This window comes from Halichoerus grypus, chromosome 2, assembly GCF_964656455.1.
Source record: "Halichoerus grypus chromosome 2, mHalGry1.hap1.1, whole genome shotgun sequence".
NCBI lineage: Eukaryota > Metazoa > Chordata > Mammalia > Carnivora > Phocidae > Halichoerus > Halichoerus grypus.
In genome coordinates, this window is record NC_135713.1 from 121223095 (window position 1) to 121247673 (window position 24579).

At 38.0% G+C, this 24579-nt stretch overlaps 1 protein-coding gene across 3 annotated transcripts in view; it reads right to left on the reverse strand.

Annotated features, from left to right (window-relative positions):
* PKD2L2 (polycystin 2 like 2, transient receptor potential cation channel) overlaps positions 1 to 24579 on the reverse strand; it is a 40756-nt gene that overhangs the window by 13092 nt on the left and 3085 nt on the right. For 2 of the 3 annotated variants that reach the window (XM_078067477.1, XM_078067476.1), the window contains exons 4-12: positions 23007 to 23263; positions 20451 to 20672; positions 14921 to 15149; positions 12849 to 13019; positions 12367 to 12548; positions 5484 to 5604; positions 4689 to 4790; positions 3154 to 3218; positions 2492 to 2546 (exon numbers count right to left, since the gene is read on the reverse strand). In XM_078067477.1, the coding sequence (XP_077923603.1) occupies positions 2492 to 2546; positions 3154 to 3218; positions 4689 to 4790; positions 5484 to 5604; positions 12367 to 12548; positions 12849 to 13019; positions 14921 to 15149; positions 20451 to 20672; positions 23007 to 23263 (1404 nt within the window). The remainder of the gene's footprint in view (positions 1 to 2491; positions 2547 to 3153; positions 3219 to 4688; positions 4791 to 5483; positions 5605 to 12366; positions 12549 to 12848; positions 13020 to 14920; positions 15150 to 20450; positions 20673 to 23006; positions 23264 to 24579) is intronic. The other variant, XM_078067478.1, reaches the window with a different exon arrangement.

Below are 24579 nucleotides of genomic sequence, written 5' to 3' on the forward strand. Positions count from 1 at the left end.
CAACTTTTTCTACTTTATACCTTCCCTCTCCCCTCTTGCTTTTTCCAAAATTTCTCTAATCATTCTCGTAGAATCCTCAGGGATACAACAGTATTCTCTGGGTTCTTGCGTGTTCAAAACTATTTGAGCCTTTACAAACGTGCAGCACAAGTCTGCTGGATATAAATATGCTTGGCTTACATCTTCTTTCCTTGCATAATTTGTAGGTATTTTTCTGTTGATTTATGGTGTTGAATGTTGTCATGCTAACCTGGTTTTCTTTTTCTTGTAAGTCCATACTTTACTTGGATGAGTATCATGTTCATTCTAGGTGATTTCCCCTAGGTACACAGTGTGTTTTTCAATTATATCATCTTTTATTTCAGAAATGGTTTACTGAATTTTAATTTTGTTTTTAAAAGAATCTCAAACTTGTATAAAACTTAGAAGAACAGTACAAATATTTTTTTTTCCTTTGAAGTATTTGGAGTTGCCGACACAATTGTCCCATTGTCCCTGAGCATGTCAGTATATATTTGCTGCATACAAGGACATTCTCCTTTATTATAATCACAGCATAACCATCAGAATCAGAAAACTGATATTGATACATCATTATTCTCTGATGCTGAGTCCCCCATTAGAATTTGCCACTTGTCCCAATGATGCCCTTTATAGTAAAAGGATCTAGAGTCCAGGATTAGTTACATTTACTCGTCTTTTAATCTCATTCAGGCTGGTATAGTTCCTCAGCTTTACCTTGGGTTTCTTGATCCTTTTGAAGAATACAGGCCAGTTATTTTGTAGAACGTCCCTCAGTAGTTTAGTTTTGTGTTTTGCGATGTTACACATCTTTGGCAGGAGTGTTACCGAAGTGTTGCTGTGTTCTCTTAGCATCTTATCAGCTGGCATATGATTTCAGTTTTTTCCCATACTGATTAGGCAATGTCTGCCAGATTCCTCCACCCTGACATAACTCCCTTTCTTTTTGTAATTAATATGCATTTTATGGAGTGGTATGGAAAAGTTCCATTCTTCCTCCAACTTTTATCCATGTATATGTTCAGGTCAGTATAAACTCATGGAATCTGATGTTATTCAATGGGTTATACATTATTAGTCATTAAAGTACTTGAATATTCCCAGATTTGGCTAGCGGGAGCCCTCGACCTTGACTCTTGTGTCCTTTTAACAGATCATTCTTTGAGCACTTTTACTTTCTGGCTCAACAAGATATTCCAGACTCATGTTGTATTTTCCAGCCCCGGAATTTAGCCATATCTCCAAGGGGCCCTGATTCCTTTTAGAAGAGAATGGTATTTGGAAACCAAGGTCTGGGCAACTAACTGTGTTATTACTTCTAGACTTCTCAGTGGATAGACAGAGCTATAGAATACATACACACACACAAACACACATATACACATCTACAATTCTAATCCAACACCACAAAGTTCATTTTAACCTTCAACCTTTCCTTTTTGTAACTCCCTTACCTCACAGTGAGAAACTTAGCTCCACTCCATGTATAGCTGACCCTGAACAACACAGGGGCTAGGGGGTGCCGACCCTTATGCAGTCAAAAACGTGTGTGCAACTTTTGACTCCCTAAAAACTTAACAGCTGGGGCGCCTGGGTGGCTCAGTCATTAAGCGTCTGCCTTCGGCTCAGGTCCTGATCCCAGGGTCGTGGGATCGAGCCCCGCATCGGGCTCCCTGCTCGGCGGGAAGCCTGCTTCTCCCTCTCCCACTCCCCCTGCTTGTGTTCCCTCTCTCGCTGTGTCTCTCTCTGTCAAATAAATAAAATCTTTTAAAAAAAAAAAACCACCTAACAGCTAATAGCCTACTGTTGATTGAAGACTTACCAATATCATAAGCGGTTGATTAAAACATATTCTGTATATTATATGTATTATATACTGTATTGTTACAATAAAGTAAGCTAGAGAGAAAATGTTACTGATAAAATCATAAGGCAGAGAAAATACATTTACAGTAAATACTGCACTGTATTTATTAAAAAAAAAAAGACCCACATATAACTGGACCTGCGAAGTTCAAACTTTTGTTCAACAACATGGTTCTTGAACAACACAGGTTTGAACTACGTGGGTCCACGTACATACGGATTTTGTTTACAGCACTGTAAACATAACATTTTCATTGTTCAAAGGTCAGCTGTATAAAACATTAAAGTGATTCATCACATTAATGATTACAAGAGAAAAATTACATGATCGTGTCAATAGAGCATACTCACTACCCCGTGTGATGATCCCACGGTAACTACAGCTGGAGCCTCAGGGCATCCGGCTGAGCCCAACAGTAAGAGAGGTAGTGTGTAGGAGTGAAATGACTTGTTCTAAACAACAAAACCGCTGGATTCTGGGAGAAAATTTTTGGAGGTGGAAACTACTGCTCTAAAGAAAGCAAATCATTTCAATTCTTAATCTGAACCCTTTTGTAGGCATATTTCTAATAAAGCTATCTTTATGAGAAAGTTAAAATCTTACATTTTCATCAAAGCCTTCTCTTCTGGCTCGCTCAACTAAATCTCCGCTTTTCGCACTAAGAATATAAAATAAAAATCAGAGGCATATGACAGTAGAAAGGGAAATGCCAGCATTAAATAAGACCGGCTCTATATAGTAAGGATCTGAATTGCATTTTTGGTCTTTCTGATAACATTTGGAAAATGTGGTCATTAATAAATTCTCCAGAGTGTCACATCTCTAGCTATTAAAAAAATGTTTATATTATGTCCCACTGCCAGAGGCCTGGGTTTCGGAAGCATTTTGACACCAAAATGATTCAGTAGATATAAAGGTATCCTTAAATATTTTGTGTAAAAATGTTATTTTGATAGCTAAGTGAATGCACTTAAAGTAGACTAAAATTTTTTCCTACCTTTTTAGGGGGTCTGTATTCTGTCCAGCTTTCTGTTAAAGCTTTTTCTGAGTGGCATAGCATGTGTTATATTAATTTTTAATTAGCTTAGCTTAGAGTCTCATGGCGCTCACAGAATTGGGAGGTTCTACTGGATGATGTATTGACACGTATTTAGAATCAGCACATTGGATGGTGATTGTTTTGCAATCAAAACCTTACTCTCATTGTGAGTTTCTAATACAACATACAGTTTGAAATGGCAAGTTAAAAATTTAAGTCATCTTACCTTTTTTCGTCTTCTCCCTCTTCAGGTTTCTTTAGTCTGAGTTTTTCAAGAGCATTGTTGTAACTCTGGGCATAATTAAAAATAGTTTAAAATTAGAAAAAATATATATCCTGTATTAATTTTGATCAAGGAATAAGAAATATGGAATGCCTGTCTCCAGGGACTACTACCCTAAAGAAATACAGAGGCAATGCTTTGATTATCTGTCTTTCACTTTGTCACTGCTTGTGTTTTCTGCCTGCTAGTGAAAAAGGAAAGGGTTCTCTTGTGGGCATCACACTTGAACTTGGGAAAAAAAAAATCTTTGAAAACTTTTATTAACATATATTGCATTTAAGGATGTTAACACTTTAATGCATGTAACCAGCATCATAATCAAGAGATAAAAGACGAAAAAACCTACACTTCAGCTCACTGGGGGATATATTAATAGTTTCCTTTTACAGGTGAGTTCTTGGACAGAGTTTTTAAACTCCACTGACCTCATGGCTCTTAGGACTTTTCCTGTGTGAAGTGCTGTGGTTAGAGCCATGGCCATGCAGAGATGAGCAAGAGGTACAGACGTGCGTCTACTAACAACCCCAGTGAGGAAGGTGTTAAGAGGACAGGGAAGATGCCACTCTGGGAGATTAGCAGGTCATCGAGGGAATGGAGGGAACACTGCTGGGGTCAGTGAGTGACATGAACAGGGCCCAGAGGGGAGAGGGATGGCAAGTTATGGTGCACAGCTCTGTGCTCAAACACTGGCTGGGACATACCGTGCTGTCCACGGAGGCATGGAAGGTAGACATGCTACATAGTTCAGTGATCGGGAATAAAGACCGGTTGGGACCGTGAGACTTGAGAAGGTCCTTGGGTTTAGATAAAGAACTTGGACTTACTTTGACAGGCCCAGAGAAGCTCTGAAGAATTGTGACCAGAGAAGTGATATCAGAGCTGGACTGGCACAGGGAAGAGGCCAGAAGTGGTTACCAGACAGAAGGCCAGGTGAAAAGTACCGAGGGCCCTAACCCAGTGGTGGTGGTTAGAATTCAACATGTCTTTGAATCTCACAAATGTGAACAAAAACTACAGAGATGAACTTGACACAGAAGCCTTGGCAACAGACCATATGAGGGACAGGGAATAAAAAATTCAAGGTTTTTAAGCCTGGAGTGACTGAGAAGAGTGTTGCCATTAACAGAAACATGAAAGTGAGCAAGATAAGATTGTTCATAGAATTTTACTAGCATCTAAGTTAAAATTTTTCTGGAGGGAAGGGATAGTTTTATTATAAAACCCAACATGCTTTGCATTTAGTAAACAGCTCAATTGCTATTTGATATATTGAAATCAGAAATAATTTTGGTCACCTTTTTTAAAGCCAGAAAGAAATCTCACTTCCCTGGCAGTGAAATAATACAAATAAGAGCAAGATTGGACCAAAACAAAAAACCCCCACCACTACTTGGGGTTTAAGTGCTATTCAAAGGACAAGAGTATAAACTGAACAAGATTTGTCTTAGAATTCAAATTAGGAAAAGAATTAGACATACCTTTTTAATCATTTTACCAAGTTCAAAATCTGGCCTTCTGCCTATTGAATAATCAGCTTTCACTTCAGAATAAGTATCATTAATAATTGCCAAGAACATGTTCTGGGGAGAAATAATAATTAGTAAAAATTTAGTTTAAATGTTAGTGCCTCTGATGAGTGCTGGGATTTTTTTTTTTTTTAAGATTTTATTTATTTATTTTGAGAGAGAGAGAGCCCAGCAGAGGGGAGGGGCAGAGGGAGAGGGAGAAGCAGAATCCCCGCCGAGCAGGAAGCCTGATGCGGGGCTCAATCCCAGGCCCCTGGCATCATGACCTGAGCCGAAGGCAGATGTTTAACCGACTGAGCCACCCAGGCACCCTGAGTGCTGGGATTTGTAAATTAGATTTAAATTTTAAAAGTAGCCCATATGCTCAGTAACAGAGAAAGCACATCCTGGGGACTCCTAAAAAATCACAAAGGTATGAGCTTTTAGCCGTAAGGGCTAGAAGCCATTGCAGTATGGGCAGAATATTTTCATCCCTGCCAGTACGGAATGTCCCAGCTGGAGAGACCTGGGATATTCAAGTTCTGTTCGGAGAAGAGTGGGCACATTCCTGGCGCACGTCACACACTGAGACGAACTGCAAACATTTAGACACGACTTAGCCTGGATTTCTAGGAATCCACACAGTTCCTAATAAATGTAAAAAGCTCTGACAGCTAAGCAGTGATACTATAATTTCTTCTAAATTAATTTCATTTTTTATTCTAAAAAAATAGAAGCAAAAAAGGGAACATATATGGTCATACTTACCAGCAGGACAAAGAACACAAAAAAGATGAAAGTGATGAAGTAAATGGGTCCCAGGATACGATTGGCTTGCTGAATGCCAGCAAAATTAAAATCTCCAAGAACAATTCGAAATTGTGCAAATCTTTGATGGGAAGAAAGGAAAACATTATATCCCCTCACACATACGTGACAACTGATGGGGGTAAGCACTACGTCTAGGAACGTATCCATCCAGCTGCATGTGGCATAGGTTCTCTGGCTTTAGTCATGTTAGCTCCGAGTTCTATAAAACTAGGTGTGGAATAGCCCCCTCAAGGCCAGACAAGGACTTCAGTTGCTCAACAGTGATTCAGGAAATGATGGGCTTCCGCTTACTGAATACTACAAGCTTTGACCCTTGAGATACCTGCTTACCAACTAGTCTTGGCAATGGCCTTCTTAGCCTTTCTTGTGCCCTTCTAAAACGTAGAACACCTGACCTTGTCCAATAAGGATTTTCAACTCGTACCTAGACCCAAGAACCCTAAAATTTCTAATAATATGTGTAATGTGTACACCTCCTCTGCTAAAATAAGATGCCAACAATTTGTCACTTGCTGAGTCTCAAACAAGTGCTGGTAATGATCCTCAAACATGATCCAGAGGTGGGGTGTTTTTTTTGTTTGTAATTTTTAGGGAGAGAGAGAGAGCGTGCATGTGAGAGAGCAGGGTGGGGAGGAAGCAGGGGAAGAGGGAGAGAAGCAGACTCCCTGCTGAGCGCAGAGCCCAACTCAGGGCTCAGCCTCAAGACCCTGATATCATGACCTGAGCCGAAATCAAGGGTTGGGCACTCAACTGACTGAGCTACCCAGGCGCCCGCTGAGGTTTACTTTATTCTCTTCAATAACTATAAATCTTGGATTTGATGTAAAATAACATTTAAAATATTACAGATCTTCATTTTATTAATATTAAAGGTGGAAATTAAGGCTTTGAATGAGCATAGTAGTAGCAGAGGTGGAATTAGGAGTACTTAACATGATATCTCATTCTCTCATCATTAGTTGCAATGGCATTGCCAGACACACCAGGGATATGTTATCAATTATGTAGGTGATTTCTATTTTTTTTTAACTTGAGAACTGTTTAATTTCATCTTTACTCATAGATTAAACAATTAATTTAAAAAGTATTTGGATCTTTCTTTACAAGTTAAAATTGTTTTTTTAGGAATAATTATCTTTTTAGCTATAATATAAACACTGAGCAGTCTGTAGAAGAAGCAAGTTAGAAATTTTCATAAATGGTGATAAACATTATTAAGGATTGTTGCTTGAGTTCTGTATTATACCCGTCAATTAAATTTCAGCATTACTTTTAATTAATGTTAATAGATCCAACAGTCCCAGAAATACCTGTGATATCAGATTTAACCTAAATTCCAAAGGAGGTCAGTGGGTCAATTGGTATTGGGTTAGAAAAAGATTTATTATAGTTTCCATTTTTAAAACCCAGGTTCCTGAATTGATCATTTTAAAATAATAATTTAAAGATTATTAATAATTAGATGAAATTAATCTTTTTTCTTTATGTGAACAGTATATAGGAAAATAATCTCTGTTGTTCTTGTTTTGCAACAGTAGCATGTTACTTTATTACTCATATTTTGTTTTCTGGAATGGATAACATCTATTTTATGTTCCTTATGGATAGTCAGAGCTCTAATATTGGACAATTAAAAGAAAAAGGCAGCACTCCAGTTTTTCTGATTATAATAATAATGCACGTTCATGGGAGAAATTTTAGGAGGTACTAAAAAAGTTTTAAAAATTCGTAAGCTAATTAGGAAAAACCACAGTTGATACTTTGGGCTTATTTGGATTTATGTTTGATATATTTTGATGCCATGGTTACTGCTGTTAGATGCTTAAAATGAGTTATTTTAAGGGGAAGTCTGGGATGGAATTTTTAATAGTATGTAGATACTTTGCATGATTGGTTAGTCAGTCAAAAAGAAGAAGGCTTCTTGTTCCTGGTTGCTTTTCCCCAGCATGTAAAGGGAACATACAGCTGTAAACAATGAAGGAAGAAAATATATTCAAAGAAATGGGCTACTTGGAGTCCTAGGACTCAAGAGTTAGCTGGAATTCCATCTTGGGTACTTAAGACATGGTTAAATCATTCATACTTAAAGTATTTAGCCTTTCTTTTTTTTTTTTTTTTTTAAGGCTTATTTATTTAGGGGCGCCTGGCTGGCTCAGCCAGTTAAGCGTCTGCCTTCGGCTCAGGTCATGATCCCAGGGTCCTGGGATCAAGCCCCACATTGGGCTCCCTGCTCAGCAGGGACCCTGCTTCTTCCTCTGCCTCTCTCTCTCTCAAATAAATATTTTATTTGAGAGAGAGAGAGTGCACAGCAGGGAGGGCAGAGGGAGAGTCTAACAAACTCTGTGCTGAGTGTGGAGCCCGACGCAGGGCTGGATCTCATGATTCAGATCATGACCTGAGCTGAAACCAAGAGTCGGTCGCTTAACCAACTGAGCCACCCAGGCACCCCATTTATTCAGCTTTTAATACTGGTTTACAATGTTCTTCTACACAAGATACAGAAAGAAAAGCTGAACTGGAAGGAGACCAAAATCTCTCAACAAATACGTTTTCCTCTCTGGTATAGGAGAACGAGAGGCTCTGTTTCAGTTTTGATCAAACTTGATCTGTAATCCTTGAGTTGTATTTACAGGAGAAAAGATAAGTTAAAGGCACCATTTCTCCTTTCCAGAAATTAGCTTGTTAACTAAAGCTTCTATTCAGACCTTCTGACTGAGGTCCAGATACCTCTGTTGTGTAAGTAATGTGAATAACAAAACCTAACCAATTTGCTGAATGGTTATAATCACATAGGAAATGGAGACTTCAAACGCAATGTAATTGTCATTTTTCTCCTAATTGGAGTTTAGTTTATCTGAGTTTAGTTTATCTACCCTCCCCCCCAACCTAAAAGGAACACCATGACTGCTTAAAATACAGGGTTATATTGAATGAAAATACTGTTTTGTAGCCTCCTCATACCCCTGCTAACTTTCTAGAGTTCTCTCTTATAAATTAAAATTCGTAACAGATTGTTCTATCATAATATACCACTGTGGTTAATATGACTTCACATGACTGGATATTTAGCTATTCTTCAGCATTCTCCAAATATTGCCTGGTCCACTGTCTTCTGTAACTCAGGTTAAACATGTTAGGCCTTCTTGTTCCAGTCTTCATACCTCCTACCTTCTCCTTTCTGTATCTCTATGCCACATTTTCAGTAATTTTTGCTGGCCTATTTTTCACTTTACTCATTCTCTCTTCATCTCTTATTTGCGGTCAAACCTGTCAACTAGGTGTTTTGTTTTTTGTGGAGCCCACTGTGGGGCTCAAATCCACAACCCTGAGATTAAGACCTGAGCCGAGATCAAGACTCTGACGCTCAACCAACTGAGCCACCAAGGCGCCCCATGTCAACTAGGTTTTTATTCTCAGTTACTGCAATTTTCAGTTCTGGAATTCTAACTTTTTCAAAGATGTCACTTTTTATACTGTCCTGTTCTCTAAAGATGTTTTCTGACTTATATTTCTCTAAATATAGTAAGTATTTTGTGATTATTCTAATATTGGAAGTCTTTGAGTCTGTTGTTTGTTATCTGCTAGTTCTTGCTTATGATTTCTTACCCCTTCTGTACCAGGTTGCCTTTGACTATGAGCAGTAAGTTATATTTGAAAAATTGCTTGTAGAAGTAATTTGAGGCTGAGGATGAATAAACTTTCTCCAGAGAGGTTTTTTGTTTGTGTCTGCAGATGCACACAGGCATTCTAACCCAGGACCATCTTAATCCAAGTTTAAGACATGAAATTCCCTGGATATTTCGGTAATTATGAGGGATTGATTCACCTTTAACTTGAGACTTTAGCACTTCAGTTTCCTTGCCTGATGTGTGGAGAGGTTATCAGACAAGCCCTCCCTGCCTCTCCCCCCATGCAAGCCCTGGACTTTGTCTTCTGTCTCCTTCTCCTGGAGAGGTGGCCAGAAACACATTTTCTTGACTATTTCTCTGGATTATCAAAAATGCCTTCATGGTGGAGGGTTTGGGGAGGGTGGTGGAGTAGGAAACATTAGGAATATGTCTCCCCACCTAGACAATAATGACATAGGCAGAATTTATCTGATGTAACTGTTTTGGAATTCTGGAGTCTATTTAAGGCTTACAACTTCCAGGGGAAGGCTTAGACAATTTTGGTCAATTTCAGGTTTTAGTTTGGTAAAAGCTACCCATCTGCCACCCCCCAGCCCATGGCAGGGAGCCATGCATATATTCCTGAAGCAGCTTGCATGCAACCTGTGGGAACGAGGGTGGGCATTCAGGACACTGTTCTCCAAACATTAGGGGTCTGTGTTCTGATTGCTGATTGCTCCTTCTGATCACAAGGATGCAGAAAGAGGTGGGCATGTTCCCCTGTCTTTTTCAAGTCCCTCTCCCTCTTGCTGAATTAATGTCCTTGGGATTAAAGAGCTGGTGCCCTCCCCTCCTCCTTCATTTTTCTCTTTTTCCCCTTTTGGGAGCCAGACATTAAAGACATCAAAAGTAACAACTGCATATATGGAGGAAATTAGAAAGTCACCATGCATCCCCAAGGAAAGGTGCAGGCTCAGAAAAGACCTAAGAAGACCTTTACACTTCAGGCTACCCCTTAGCATGAAGACAGTACCCAATAATAAACAAAACAAAACAAAAAACAGGAAACCCTGGTGAAGGGCAAGAATGTCATTTCCAGGGTTATCACATTCTACATTCAAATGTCCAGGTTTCAACAACAACAAGAAAAGACAGGACATACAAAGAAGCAGGAAAGTATGACCCAATCAAAGGAAAAAAATAAACCAACAGAAATATCCCTGAGAAAGACCAGATAGCAAAGCTACTAGACAAAGACTTTAAAACAACCATCTTAGAGATGCTCAAAGAACTAAAAGACATGGAGAAAGTCAAGAAAAGGGAGGAAATTCCGACATATTGCATGACATTGATGAATCCTGAAGGCATGCTAAGTGAAATAAATCAGTCACAAATAGGCAAATACTGTATGATCCCACTAAACACCTAGAGTTAATGAAAATCAAAAGAGAGAGAGAGAGAAAAAGTAGAATGGTGGTTGCCAGAGACTGGGAAAGGGGGAAAGTGGAAAATTCTTGATTAATGGGCATAGTTTCAGTTTTACAAGATGAAAAGAGTTCTGGAGATGGATGGTGGTGATGGTTGCACAGTATGAATGTACTTAATCTCACTGAATTGTATAATCAGAAATGGTTAAGATGGTAAATTTTATGTATATCTTAACACAATAAAAAAAAATCCTTATAAACTTAAAAAGAAGGCTTCAGGGCAAAAGAAGCCTTGGATGCTGAGCTTACTTCTCTGGGTTCTTGCCTTTGGGTTTTGGTCCACTTATTATCTATTTTATGGTCAGTTCTTCAATGTTACCTGTATTTCATCTAGCTTTTTAAATTGTCCTGAAGAGGAGGTTGATCTGAATAACCTAGCACATCATTACCAAAAGCAGAGGTCCCCTCATTAATGTATTCCAAAGTTGTCTACCTGTTTATTCTGTGCCGTATACTTCCTTTCTTCTCCACTATCTAGGGTAAGACCAATTTCCAAGTTCTGTAAATTACTACATTTATATTCAATGTCTAATACTACTAAGTTTTATTAGTGACACTTGAATTAAGATCCTAGGAAAGGACCAAGAAGTTGTTGGAACTGCAAACATAATTCACTCAAAAGAAAGCTAATTAGACTTCTCAAATTGTAGGCTGTTTGACATCGGAACGAATCTTTGGGAGTAACTTAGTCCAGTCCCTTCATTTGTAGATAAAGAAATAAAGGTCTATAAAAGTTGAATAGCTAGTGCAGAAGTCGAAAGTAGAACTATATCCTCTTGCTTCCTAGTCCACTCTTCTTTCTCTGACTAATTAATAAAGGGTTATTTCAGCAAATATTATGAAATTTCTTAGAATTGGCACTTCAAATATATCCACGTAGATGGTGAAAAGAGAGCAATTTAAGACATTTCCTTAGACCAGAACTCCCCCAAAGTCAAGTAAAAGGACAAGTAAGTTTGGGGAATTCTTGACTAAAGTTAAAAAAGTTATTGCAGTTTTTCTCAGGGCCATATGTTAACATGCACTGCAAATTTTCAAAAGAGTGATGCAAAATTTCAAAAACTTACTTAAATATGAAGCCATTTCCCACCAATCTTGGTCTAAGTTACACAGAACATATTTTGAGAAATTATATTTCAGACTATCATAATTTTCTTACACACACAGAACTTATTTTACTTACCCAAAAAGGAGAGTGAATTTATTTAAATTATTCACTTAAAAAAAATCTGAATACTTTTCTAAGGATTCTACCTGATCAGTTGTATAAGTTTGTTGCCTGCTGATTGCTTTATGCATATAAAAATATTTTTAAAACACAGGTTTGCCAGATCAGCAAAGGACAATCAGGTGAATATCAATAAAAGGATTCTAAAGGTAGAGGCCTTAAAGAGAAACATTTAAACTTTCTTTTCTCCAGACAATAAATATTACAGAGACATAGAGGTCAATTTCTGTTATATTTGGTAAGCTTTTTACCAATGAAAAATGAAAAATTATTTTTCTAACTTGACCTCTTAACATTTAAAAAATGGACTGCACTATCCATTGGGATCTTTTAATGCTAAATACTACTTTGAGTGTGACCAGGTATTTTTCTATCAGTGAAAATATAAAACCAAGTTTAAATGTATTAAAACATATATTACTACTTATTATAGGCCTTTCCATGATTTGTTTTCTTATAAGTTAGTAAATATGATTACATTTACTCTAACAGCTTACATGGCATTTTGAAAAGTGGAAAAGTCGTCAACTTGTGATCCAAAAACAAGAAATCCTAACTGAGCATAAGCAAAGAATATTATAAAAAACATGATGGCAAATCCTACTATGTCTTTGAGACAGCGGGACAAGGTTGATGACAGCTGAGACATTGTCTTATTAAAACTTATGAATTTGAATATCTGAAAAAGAACAAAGTTAATTGAAACAGAAGAATATCTAATATCATACTTACTTACAGTAAGTTAAATTAATTTCAGAAAAAATTTGCTTCAAATTAAAGGAAGTGCTTAATAGTGATAGTTAGGAGTGTCTGAGGATTTGCCCGCAATCATTGCAAGGCCAACCTACTTTTTAAAGTTACTTTATAGTTAAGAAAATCCTTTTTTTTTTTCATAACTTTGCCGCTTTAGTTCCCATTTTGCTATCTAAAAAAACCACTTATCTAATCTGTTCCATTTAATATAATAAAGTATAAATACCTTTATCCATGCAAAAAAGATGGTGACAGCAATTATATTGTTGTAGTAAGTGTGCCAGTATGCAAGAAAATAGAAGTCTGAATATTTTTCGGTATTTTTTAACAGGTTTCCAAGTAAGAGAAAAATTTGTATATTACAGTATATGTTGAAGGAAACAGTCACAAAACACAACTAAATGGGAAAATAAGAAATGTTAAATTAGAGACAATTTCTACTTCTGAATTTCCTGCAGCCTACGAACAGACACAGGAAAAAGTTCATCAGAAGTTTAACAAAAAGGGAGGGGAATTAAGACGTAGGCTTTTACGTGAATGGAAGCAACTTACAGAAGTTTAAGATAGCAAGACGATCACAGAAGTGCAGAAATACTGGTCACCTGACCATCCTAATCTATCTGCCTGTTTCTTTGAGTCATAAAGCACAAATGTCTAAAATGATTATGTTATTCTGACAAGGCTGCATTTCTGCTCCATGTAACTACGTGATACCTAGAAGTTTATTTTTATTTATGTGTTTATGTATTTATTTATAATTCCAGTGTAGTTAACATACAGTGTTATATTAGTTTCATGTGTACAGTATAGTAGTTCAACACTTCCATACACATGATCCTTAAAAGTTTAGTATTTTCTTTTTTTTTTTTTTTTTAAAGATTTTATTTATTTATTTGAGACAGAGAGAATGAGAGAGAGAGCACATGAGGGGGGGAGGGTCAGAGGGAGAAGCAGGCTCCCTGCCGAGCAGGGAGCCCGATGCGGGACTCGATCCAGGGACTCCAGGATCATGACCTGAGCCGAAGGCAGTCGCTTAACCAACTGAGCCACCCAGGCGCCCAAAAGTTTAGTATTTTCTACCACATAACACTGAAAGAAAAAATTTTTCAGTGACACAAAAATAAGCCTTGAGAGCCCTCTGACAGCTCGTCTAGAGGAGGATTTCGGAACCAGGTTGTATCAGGTATCACAGCTTTCGAACTGTCATGAAAATCTTCCTTTGACTTCCTTTGCCTGAAATGCTCAGATAGTTAAATATTCAATGTTATGCTGTATGTTAAGTATTATCGGGGATACCAGAGAGGTAGGTGGTACATTTCCTGACTCTGAGAAACTTTTAATCTGGTTTTGGGAAACAAGGATTATATCCTGGATTGGCTATAACTAAGGGTCAGTAAGGGTGTATAAGCCAGAAATGTTTGTTCATTGTTTCTAAGACCAAGTTCTTACCATTTGTCCCGCCCTGCCCACCTCTTTGTTTTAGTCCATTCCATTGACAAGAACTGGCAGTTTTTGGAATTTCTTTCAGAGACTATAGTCCCAATCCTGGTATTCTCTGTGCCCACAAGCTACCCTCTGGCTGCTCACTCTCCCCGGCCCCCCCTTTCAGTATTCTTCCTAGGCTTGATTTTGCATATTCTTTCAAAATTCAGTGTGAGGAGGAAAGCAGAGAGGCACCATAGAAGAGTACATGTACAAAAATAACCATGATTTTCAACATGACGCCTTATAAGAAACACATTTTTTTTGAGTGAGGGGAGACCTACTGTGTGCATTAAATAATAATACCTATAAAATCACCTATTCTAAGTTTATGCTGGTTTTCTCAAGGACCAAATCAGAGAAAAAAAAAAATCTCTTTTTTTTAGAGAGAGTGAGCAAGAGAGAGAGAGAGCACAGAGATAGAGTGGGAGAAGCAGACTCCCCGCTGAGCAGGGAGCCCGACACCAGGGCTCGATCCCAGGACCCCGAAATCATGACCCCAGCTGAAGGCAGATGCTTAACCAGCTGAGCCACCCAGGCGCCCCCAAAAATAGACTTCTTACTTTTGGAGGCCCACCGTTAGTATGCCCTATGACAGTTCCTTTTATAATTGATACTTGCAGCTTTGAAATTGTACCAGCTGGGCTCCTGAAGAGCTGAGGGGTTGGGGTGGGGGTTTGGGACTTGGGGACGGGGGAGGGAGAGACGGAGCTGCCCCTTAGCTAGTTGCCAGATGAAAAGTTTGCTTTTTACACCTCCCTCATTGGTGCATTCAGATTTGATTCCCTCCAACAATACATATGAATGTATACTTACCACCAGAAGTAGTAATTCTAGCCAGTTCCAAACACTTTTGAAATAGGCAGACTTAAATTCTCTAACTTTTTGGACTTCTTGTGTTGTGAAGACAATAAGAAAAATACAAAATGTGATTTCACAGGAAGCAATAATATAATCATAGTAGCTAACATATCTGAGGAGCTTCACAGAGTTAAACTGCCATGAAGTAATTATTCCTCCAGTTGCAGGGAATTCTGCCACCAATCTGTAAAATTAGGTTAGTGAAAGTAACTGTTCATTTATTTCAAGCATTTATATTTCAGTACCTAACTCAATGTGAAGTTTCTAATTTGTGATGATGTGTACTTTAATAATCAGTTATTTTATAGAAAATATGTTTTCTTGGGGTCATGTGTTCAATTTAAAAGAAATTCTAGTGGATTTACTTATTTTTTAATGGCTTCACTTTTTTTGTACTCTGATATTCACAGTGGTCAAAGACCAATGTCATTGAGAAAGTAAGATATGATGTTAGCCAGACATTCTTTCTATTTTGTGTTTAGATTTCTTGATCATCACTGGGAATACCACTTTATCTCCACAAGAGAATGAGATGATGTTCAAGAAATGCTATACTGTTAGTTACTGTTATTAATCAGTACTCCCCCCAGAATACATAATTCTTGAATGTTTCAGAGAAGGAAAATACACTCTCCCCCTTTAGATTATCAGAGATACTTCTTGCTTCTAAATGTCAAGATTACGTGGTCTACTAAAACAAATGTTTCCTGTTTACTTTAGGCACAGGATGTTGGATACAAGGATTTATATGCAAAGAGAAGTACAAAAATTAATTCCAACACTAAATAAAGATTTTGAGGTTGTTCACTGTATTTCTACTGCTCTCTACAACTTCAGATAATTAAGAATTCGCAATAATTTAAGGAACCCAGTATCTCTATCATAATGTAATTATTCCTACTTAGATATATTAGCAAATATTATTGCTACTGGAATAAGGTGCTGCCAAAATAAAACCCAAAACCAGTTAAACAGAAAACAGAACTGTTTGTTTTGCCTTGCATGTAGTAGGTGTGCAATGTTGGATAAGTGAGTGAAGTGAAAGAAACTCAATATTTTGATCTGAAGTGTACACTAGTAAAAAGGGAAAAAAGAACAGTATTCAGTTTAGTTTGCCAGATATGTTTACAAAAGGAAAGTACATGGGTAAGGTCTTAAGTAATGTGCTCCCATACAACTACTGATTAGATATACCACCATTTTAAAGTTTTAAAATCTGCTAGTTTTTGGGGCGCCTGGGTGGCTCAGTCATTAAGCATCTGCCTTTGGCTCAGGTCATGATCCCGGGGTCCTGGGATCGAGCCCCACATCGAGCTCTCTGCTCCATGGGAAGCCTGCTTCTTCCCTCTCCCACTCCCCCTGCTTGTATTCCCTCTCTCCCTGTATCTGTCAAAAAATAAAATCTTTTTTTAAAAAATAAAATTTGTTAGTTTCTAAAAAGTAACATTTTAAAAGGTAACAGAATAAGCATAAACCCCAGGGACAGGAAATCTGGACTTAGTCTAGTGTAACAAGGAGTTCTCCTTATGATTTTAAGCCAGTTATCCCAATGTTTCTCCTCGTGTTTAAGGCATAAAAATTATTTGTATTCTTTATCCTGATCAGAACTGTTGGAAAGAGTGATTAATGTTGGTAAAAAGCTCTGATTCCCTGAAAGAAGAGAAAAAAACTATGAAAGAAATGGTGTAATGTCCATGCTACTTAAGACAATAGATTTGTTTTATTCATTTTTCCAGATTTTAAAGGCCATGGTTGGTTTCACTGTCACTGTTGCACAAGGGCAAAATCCCCTAGTCAGAGTAGACACCAATTCTGTATTCCATTTAGGGTAGAAAAGTAAGACTCATGAGAGAGATTTAAGATTCACTGAGATTTTAGTGGATACTACTCTTTGCTTGTCTGTGGTCATTATTCCATTCCTCCTTTCTAATAGAACCCTGATTGTACCAGGCATCCACTCATTCCCAGATCACTCAGAGGAAGCTGATTCAATCCCCAGACAGATTCAATCACGGTAATCCTGTTTCTTTGTCAGTGTGTGATTCTAGAACACAAGCCTAAAGCCAATTAGCATGGTCCAGGTTAGGCAAATGCACTAAGGTCATCAGAATAATGGAAAGAATTTTTTCTCTTTAGAGGGTTCTCTCCCCTGCCTGCTGATTCTTTCCCCTTCTCCTCCTCCTCCTTCGCCTCCTCTTCTTCCTTATAAGGGAATGTCTCTTACCATCCTTCTGGGTCCACATCAACCCAGACATGTCCTTCTCATGTAATGGCAGAAATGCCAGAGAACAAGTTTTTTTTTTTTAAAGATTTTATTTATTTATTTGACAGAGAGAGACACAGTGAGAGCAGGAACACAAAGCAGGGGGAGTGGGAGAGGGAGAAGCAGACTTCCCGCCGAGCAGGGAGCCCGATTTGGGGCTCGAACCCAGGACCCCGGGATCATGACCTGAGCCGAAGGCAGACGCTTAACGACTGAGCCACCCAGGCGCCCCTAGAGAACAAGTTTTAATAGGCAAACTCATTTCAAACTTCTGCTTGTATCTTACCTGCTCCCATTCCATTGACCAAAGCAAGTCACAAGGCTAAGCCCAAAGAGAAATTAAGGATTCAATCCCATTTACAATTGCACCAAAAACTGTAAGATTCCTAGGAATAAACCTAACCAAAAGGCAAAGGATCTGTACTCAGAAAACTATAGAACACTCATTAAAGAAATTGGGGAAGACACAAAGAAATGGAAAAAATGTTCCATGCTCATGAACTGGAAGAACAAATAATGTTAAAATGTCTATGCTACCTAGAGCAATCTATACATTCAATGCAATCCCTATCAAAATGCCATCAACGTTCTTCACAGAGCTGGAACAAATAATCCTAAAATTTGTATGGAACCAGAAAAGACCCCAAATACCCAGAGGAATGTTGAAAAAGAAAAGCAAAGCTGGTGGCATCACAATTCCGGACTTCAAGCTCTATTACAAAGCTGTAATCTTCAAGACAGTATGGTATTGGCACAAAAACAGACACGTAGATCAATGGAACAGAATAGAGAACCCAGAAATGGACCCTCAACTCTATGGTCAACTAATCTTCGACAAAGCAGGAAAGAATATCCCATGGAAAAAGGACAGTCTCTTCAACAAATGGTGTTGGGAAAATTGGACAGCCACATGCAGAAGAATGAAACTGGACCATTTTCCTGCACCATACACAAAAATAGACTCAAAATGGATGAAAGACCTAAATGTGAGACAGGAATCCACCAAAATCCTAGAGGAGAACATAGGCAGCAACCTCTGTGACCTTGGCCGCAGCAATTTCTCACTAGACACATCTCCAAAGCAAGGGAAACAAAGGCAAAAATGAACTACTGGGACTTCAACAAGATAAAAACCTTTTGCACAGCAAAGGAAACAGTCAACAAAACCAAAAGACACCCTACAGAATGGGAGAAGATATTTGCAGATGTCTTATCAGATAAAGGGCCAGTATCCAAAATCTATAAAGACTTTATCAAACTCAACACCCAAAGAACAAATGATCCAATCAAGAAATGGGCAGAAGACATGAACAGACATTTCTACAAAGAAGACATCCAAATGGCCAACAGACATAAAAAATGCTCAACATCACTCAGCATTCGGGAAATACAAATCAAAACCACATTGAGATACCATCTCACACCAGTCAGAATGGCTAAAATGAACAAGTCAGGAAACAGCAAATGTTGGCGAGGATGCGGAGAAGGGGAACCCTCTTACACTCTTGGTGGGGAATGCAAGCTGGTGCAGCCATTCTGGAAAACGGTATGGAGGTTCCTCAAGAAGTTGAAAATAGAGCTACCCTAGGACCCAGCAACTGCACTACTCGGGATTAACCCCAAAGATACAAATGTAGTCCTCAAAAGGGGCACCTGCACCCCAATGTTTATAGCAGCAATGTTCACAATAGCCAAGTATGGAAAGAGCCCAGATGTCCATTGACAGATGAATGGATAAAGAAGATGTGGTGTGTATATCTACAATGGAATACTATTCAGCCATCAAAAAGAATGAAATCTTGCCATTTGCAATAATGTGGATGGAACTAGAGGGTATTATGCTAAGCGAAATAAGTCAATCAGAGAGAGACAATTATCATATGATCTCACTCATATGTGGAATTTAAGAAATAAAATAGATCATAGGAGAAGAGAGGAAAAAATAAAACAAGATGAAATCAGAGAGGGAGACAAACCATAAGAGACTCTTAATCATAAGAAACTGAGGACTGCTGGACGGAGGGGGTTGGGAGGATGGGGAAACTGGGTGATGGACATTAAGGAGGGCATGTGATGTAACGAGCACTGGGTACTATATAAAACTGATGAAATCACTGAACTCTACCTCTGAAACTAATAATGCATTGTTAATTAATTAAATTTAAATTAAACAAATTAAAACAACAACCACAAAACAACAAAAAAAAACCAAGGCTGAGCCTAACATCAGGAGCTGGGTAATGCACGCAACCCTGGGTGGCAGAGCGCTGCAAGCTTACATGGCAAAGATGTGAAGAATTGGGGCCATTTTTGCAAATCACCACAGGCTCTAATCATTTCTAGGATGCTGGCTACAGATATATATTGTTTGAAATATAAATTTTTCATTCTTGAGACAAAAATTAGTAACTTAATAAAGAAGCTCATTCTGAAAAGAAATCAACAGATTTAAATGATCTGATTTAGAGGTAGAAATCAAGACTAAACGTGAGATCTGTGCAGCTGCAGAATAAGACTATATATCCTTAATATAAAACATATTGTATGTTAAGTAATTCTCCATGTTCTTGAATATATTCCAAAACAATGAAACAATGAATATGATGCTTCTTTACCATCTTATTCATTATTGGCATAACTACTTTATATTTATTTTGAGGCCTGTTTTTTTTTTTTAAAGATTTATCTGACAGAGAGCAAGAGCGAGAGAGCACAAGCAGGGGGAGCGGCAGGCAGAGGGAGAAGCTCCCAAGTAGCAAGGAGTCCAATGTGGGGCTTGATCCCAGGATGCTGGGATCATGACCTGAGCTGAAGGCAGATGCTTAACCAACTGAGCCACCCAGGTAACCCTATGATTTTTTTTTTAAGTAGGCTCCAGGCCCAGCGTGGAGCCCAACGTGGGGCTTGAACTCACAAGTGTGAGATCAAGGCCTGAGATGAGATCAAGAGTCAGATGCTTAACTGACCGAGCCACCCAGGTGCCCCGAGGCTTATGATTTTAATCTCAGTATAAACACGCACAAACTGGAAACCCTAATGAGGGCTCTGGATGCCATGTATGTATGTATGTATACATTTTAAGCAGGCTCCATGCCCAATGTAGGACCCAAACTCATGACCCTGAGACCAAGAGTCCCATGCTCCACTGAGTGAGCCAGCCAAGTGCCCCTCTGAAGGCTTTTTAAATTCAAGACACTAATAAAGAGGTTTTGAGTCACTTACCTGATTATGCAAAACAGGTTTACATTAGCATTGTATAATGAAAAATCAATAAAAATAACTCTAGTCCCTCTTGTGATCCAGCTGTTCAGTTGAAGGTTAATAAACTTGTTTTTTGTTTCAGATTTTGATTTTGATAAAGTGAAAATAAATCCCCCATTTCGGTAAACACCAACAAATCCCCAGTGCCAAGGGGAGGTACTATCAGGAGTAGCGTACTTCCATCTGTTAGGTATAAAAAGAATAATGAAGAGATGAGAAAGCCTGACCAAGATGTATTCTAAGAATTTAAGCTAACATTAAAAAAAAAAAGCAGTATTAAGTTCATAAGTTTTATAGTAACTTTGAAGCAAGACAATGAGTTAAGGATTAAAAGGACAAAGATTTAGTATGTTTTCATTTTTTAGTGTTTAGTGTGGGCAACATACTGGACTAGATGCAATGAGAAAAGGTTTTTTTTTAAAGATTTTATTTTATTTATTTGTCAGAGAAAGAAAGCACAAGCAAAGGGGAGGGGGAGGGGCAGAGGGAGAAGCAGATTCCCCGCTGAGCAAGGAGCCTGATGTGGGACTCAATCCCAGGACCCCTGGATCATGACCTGAGCTGAAGGCAGACGCTTAACCGACTGAGCCACCCAGGTGCCCCAGTAGGTATCTTATTTTACAAAAGTTTATAAATCAAAGTAAAATGTGCTTAACTGAATTTTGTTTCCATCCTTTCTACTTTTTTTGAGAGACAGAGAGAGCGAGCAAGCACATGTAAGGTGGGGGGAAGGGCAGAAGGAGAGAGAGAATCCCAAGCAGGCTCCATGCTCAGCATGGAGCGGGACGTGGGGACCGATCCCACGACTCTGAAATCATGACCTGAGCCGGTATCAAGAGTCCTACGCGCAACCAACTGAGCCACCCAAGCACCCCCATCCTTTCAACTTTTAATTATGGAATATCAAAAAATAAAGTTTTGACTCCTCATTTCAGTCCCTGTTCAGCCTCCCCAGACAGATTTGAATGATTATCCAAAGGTATACTGCTTAGAGTTGTTTTTCTGTTAGTAATACTGTTTGTTTTCAGGAGGGGGGAAAAGTGATACCACTAAGAAAAAATACTCAGATTTAATGAAAATTCCATTGTTGTATTTTTGAGTGTTTTCCACATGGTTGTTAAACTGAAACAAGAACATTTGTTACACCAATCCTCTCCTACTTCCAATTTTTTATGATGTTTTTAATTAGTGAATATTACATTTTAGATAGATAAGCAAGCACAGATTGATTCTTATTTTGTTAGGGAATAACAAGTATTATAATTCCAAGTCTGTAGTGTTAATTTTGGTATTTAACTTACTTTTAGTTGTTATGAGAATTTGGAATAATAGAATACCTAACAGATTAGTTTTTAGATTCCAATTTAAAATGTGCAATTGATTAACTGATTTATTTTGTAATTTTTCATTTAAAGAAAAGTAGTATACAGTTCAGTAATATCTAAGAGACTGTGTCACCATACTTATGAGTTCATCAGATTTCTAAGAATTATACGAGCACTTTGCTATCCTAAAGTATAACCAAAAACTTACACAAAGAAAAAAGTCAACAAAAACTGTAAAGCAGTGATTAATCTTAATGCTACAGGAGAGGTTGTTGAAAAAAAGAAATGTAATCATTGCTCATATTTATAATATAAACACTGACTAATGATTAACAAAAATTATGATCTAACAACAGGCTAAGGGAAATGGGAAGTGTGTGTGTAGAGGGAGGGACACATGACAGACACAACAGATACATAAAACCGTAAAATCAAGTAATAGCAGTACAAGCACATTATTTAGAAAGTACACCAGAAGAAACAACTAAAAGAGCTCAAAGAGGCTGCTTCTGGAGAATTGTATTTGTATCATTTTGATAAATATTAAATGAAAAATGTGTTCTCTGCCCCCTGTGATTTTCATAGGACTGTAAAAGCAATGACACCAGCAGCTTCTGGCTTTGGGTGTCCTGTCTTCAGTATAGACATGAGTGTACACCAGCGTTAGCCTCAGCCAATCTGGAGAACACTGCTATAATATCTCTGGCAGGCATCATCAGATGCGGTGCCTCCAGAGCATAACTGCTCCTTTTCCATATTGGCAATAACAGAAGATATCACTGAAGTAAGAGTGAGAAAGGAGGAAAGTGACAGAGCACACCTAACACACTCCCTAAGGGTCCCAAGAAGCTTTTGGGATGTGTTTGAGGGAGTCTGGTCAGAGACAGAAAAGCTGATTTGAGTACCGTAAAAGCAGAAATGGATGTTTTACCTTATGTTCAAAATGACTTAGCACTTCATATACCCCAGTTAGAAAAAAAGAATACTCTTTATATCCTTTGGTAAACAAAATAACAGGTTCACTCTTACTTTTCTAAACACTGCTCCTTCCTTTGTTACTATTATTGAAATAGTCTCCTTACCTGCCAGACCACTGTTGGTATTATTTGGAAAATATACATATTTTCCTAATTTTTTAAAGATACAATGGTAAGATGCTAGGAAAAGTTACATGTAATTTTATATTACTTACTCAGTTTCCACTTTAAGGCCAAAATCAGCCAGGTCTTCATTTTTAGAAGTGTATCTGTCATAACATTCATTCATCAAAGACTGAAGGGATGAATAGACCTTGCATGTGTTGTTGCGGACTTTTAGTTGACGGACTCTGGGGACTCCTAAAAGTATGTTCTCATAGTAGATGCGACTGGTGTTCTTTAAATCATACAACGTCTTGTTAGTGTACCATGCGTCCCAGTACAGACCTTCCAAAAGGGGTCCTTCCATAAACTTCATATAGAAAGATAAATGTTATGGGAAAAATATTTTCATGTCAGTTGTGTAACAGAATCTACGTTCATAATGTTACCTTAAGAACATAAAAATCAGTGATTTTGAGGAGTATGAAAATTACTAACCAAGCCACCATTAATATTAAAGATATGATGATGATGTCGATGATGATAATGAAGATGGTTAATATTTACTGAGCCCTTACTATGTACTATGCACTGCTCTAGCACTTTACAAATATTAATTCATTTAATTCTACAACTTTTCTTTTCCCTTTCTTATATGAGGGGTATATTGAAAACTGTCCCCTAATACATGAGTATATAAACCCATAGCCACACACTTATGGTTGTTACAGCCACAACTCATCACTTGCCCTCGAATTTGTCTGTGTTCTCCTTCCCCACCAGTTCCAGCAGTGTTGACTGCTACTACTTCCTGGCTCTGCCATTCTGAGATCCCCAAGCCTGGGTTTGGTGTTTCCTTTCCTGCTTTTGTCTTCTTTGCCATTGGCCATGTATACTTCAAGATAGCACAATAAAAAAATAGGGTGAACTGCACTTCTAGTCTCAGGGAAGATCTCCTTTTTCTTTTATATTTCACCTGGACTATACCAATGACCTCTAATCATCTGCTCTCATCTCAAACTTCCCCTCTCTCTCGGGAAGTGACCCTGTCTCCTTTCCATAAATTTCAGTTTCCTAGCATGGTATTCATGATTGACCTCTGTTCAATTCAGAGTTTGGCCTTTTCCACCTCATCTTCTATATTCCTATAATGCCAAACATAGCTCCATATGTAGAATTACTTATAGCACATATTGTTTATCCTTCCTAGAATGCCCTCCTGTTACTCATCCTTTAAAATGCAAGTGAACTGTCATCACCTCTGGAAAACCTTCCTTATATGCCCCAATGTTTGTGACTTGGGATACCTGAAACTTCTGTTCTCTTAATTGTTCTTTCCTAATAATGTGAGCATCTTGATAAGTTAAATGTAATGGAAAAAAACAAATCTGTTCCAAAGCTGAAGGAATGGTACTCTCACATAATTAAAAACACTATAAAGTTATATTTTGCATATGTACTTTTTATTATTTACTTGATTATATACTGTACATTACTGTAATACACACAGTACAAGGCTGTATACCAAAATTATATATATTTCACTTTATGGGCCATTTGAGGATTTTTAAAAATTTTTTTAGTAATCTCTACACCCAAAGTGGGGCTCAAATCCATAACCCCAAGATCAAGAGTTGCATGCTCTTCCAACTGAGCCAGCGAGGCACCCCCATTTAAGGATTTTTT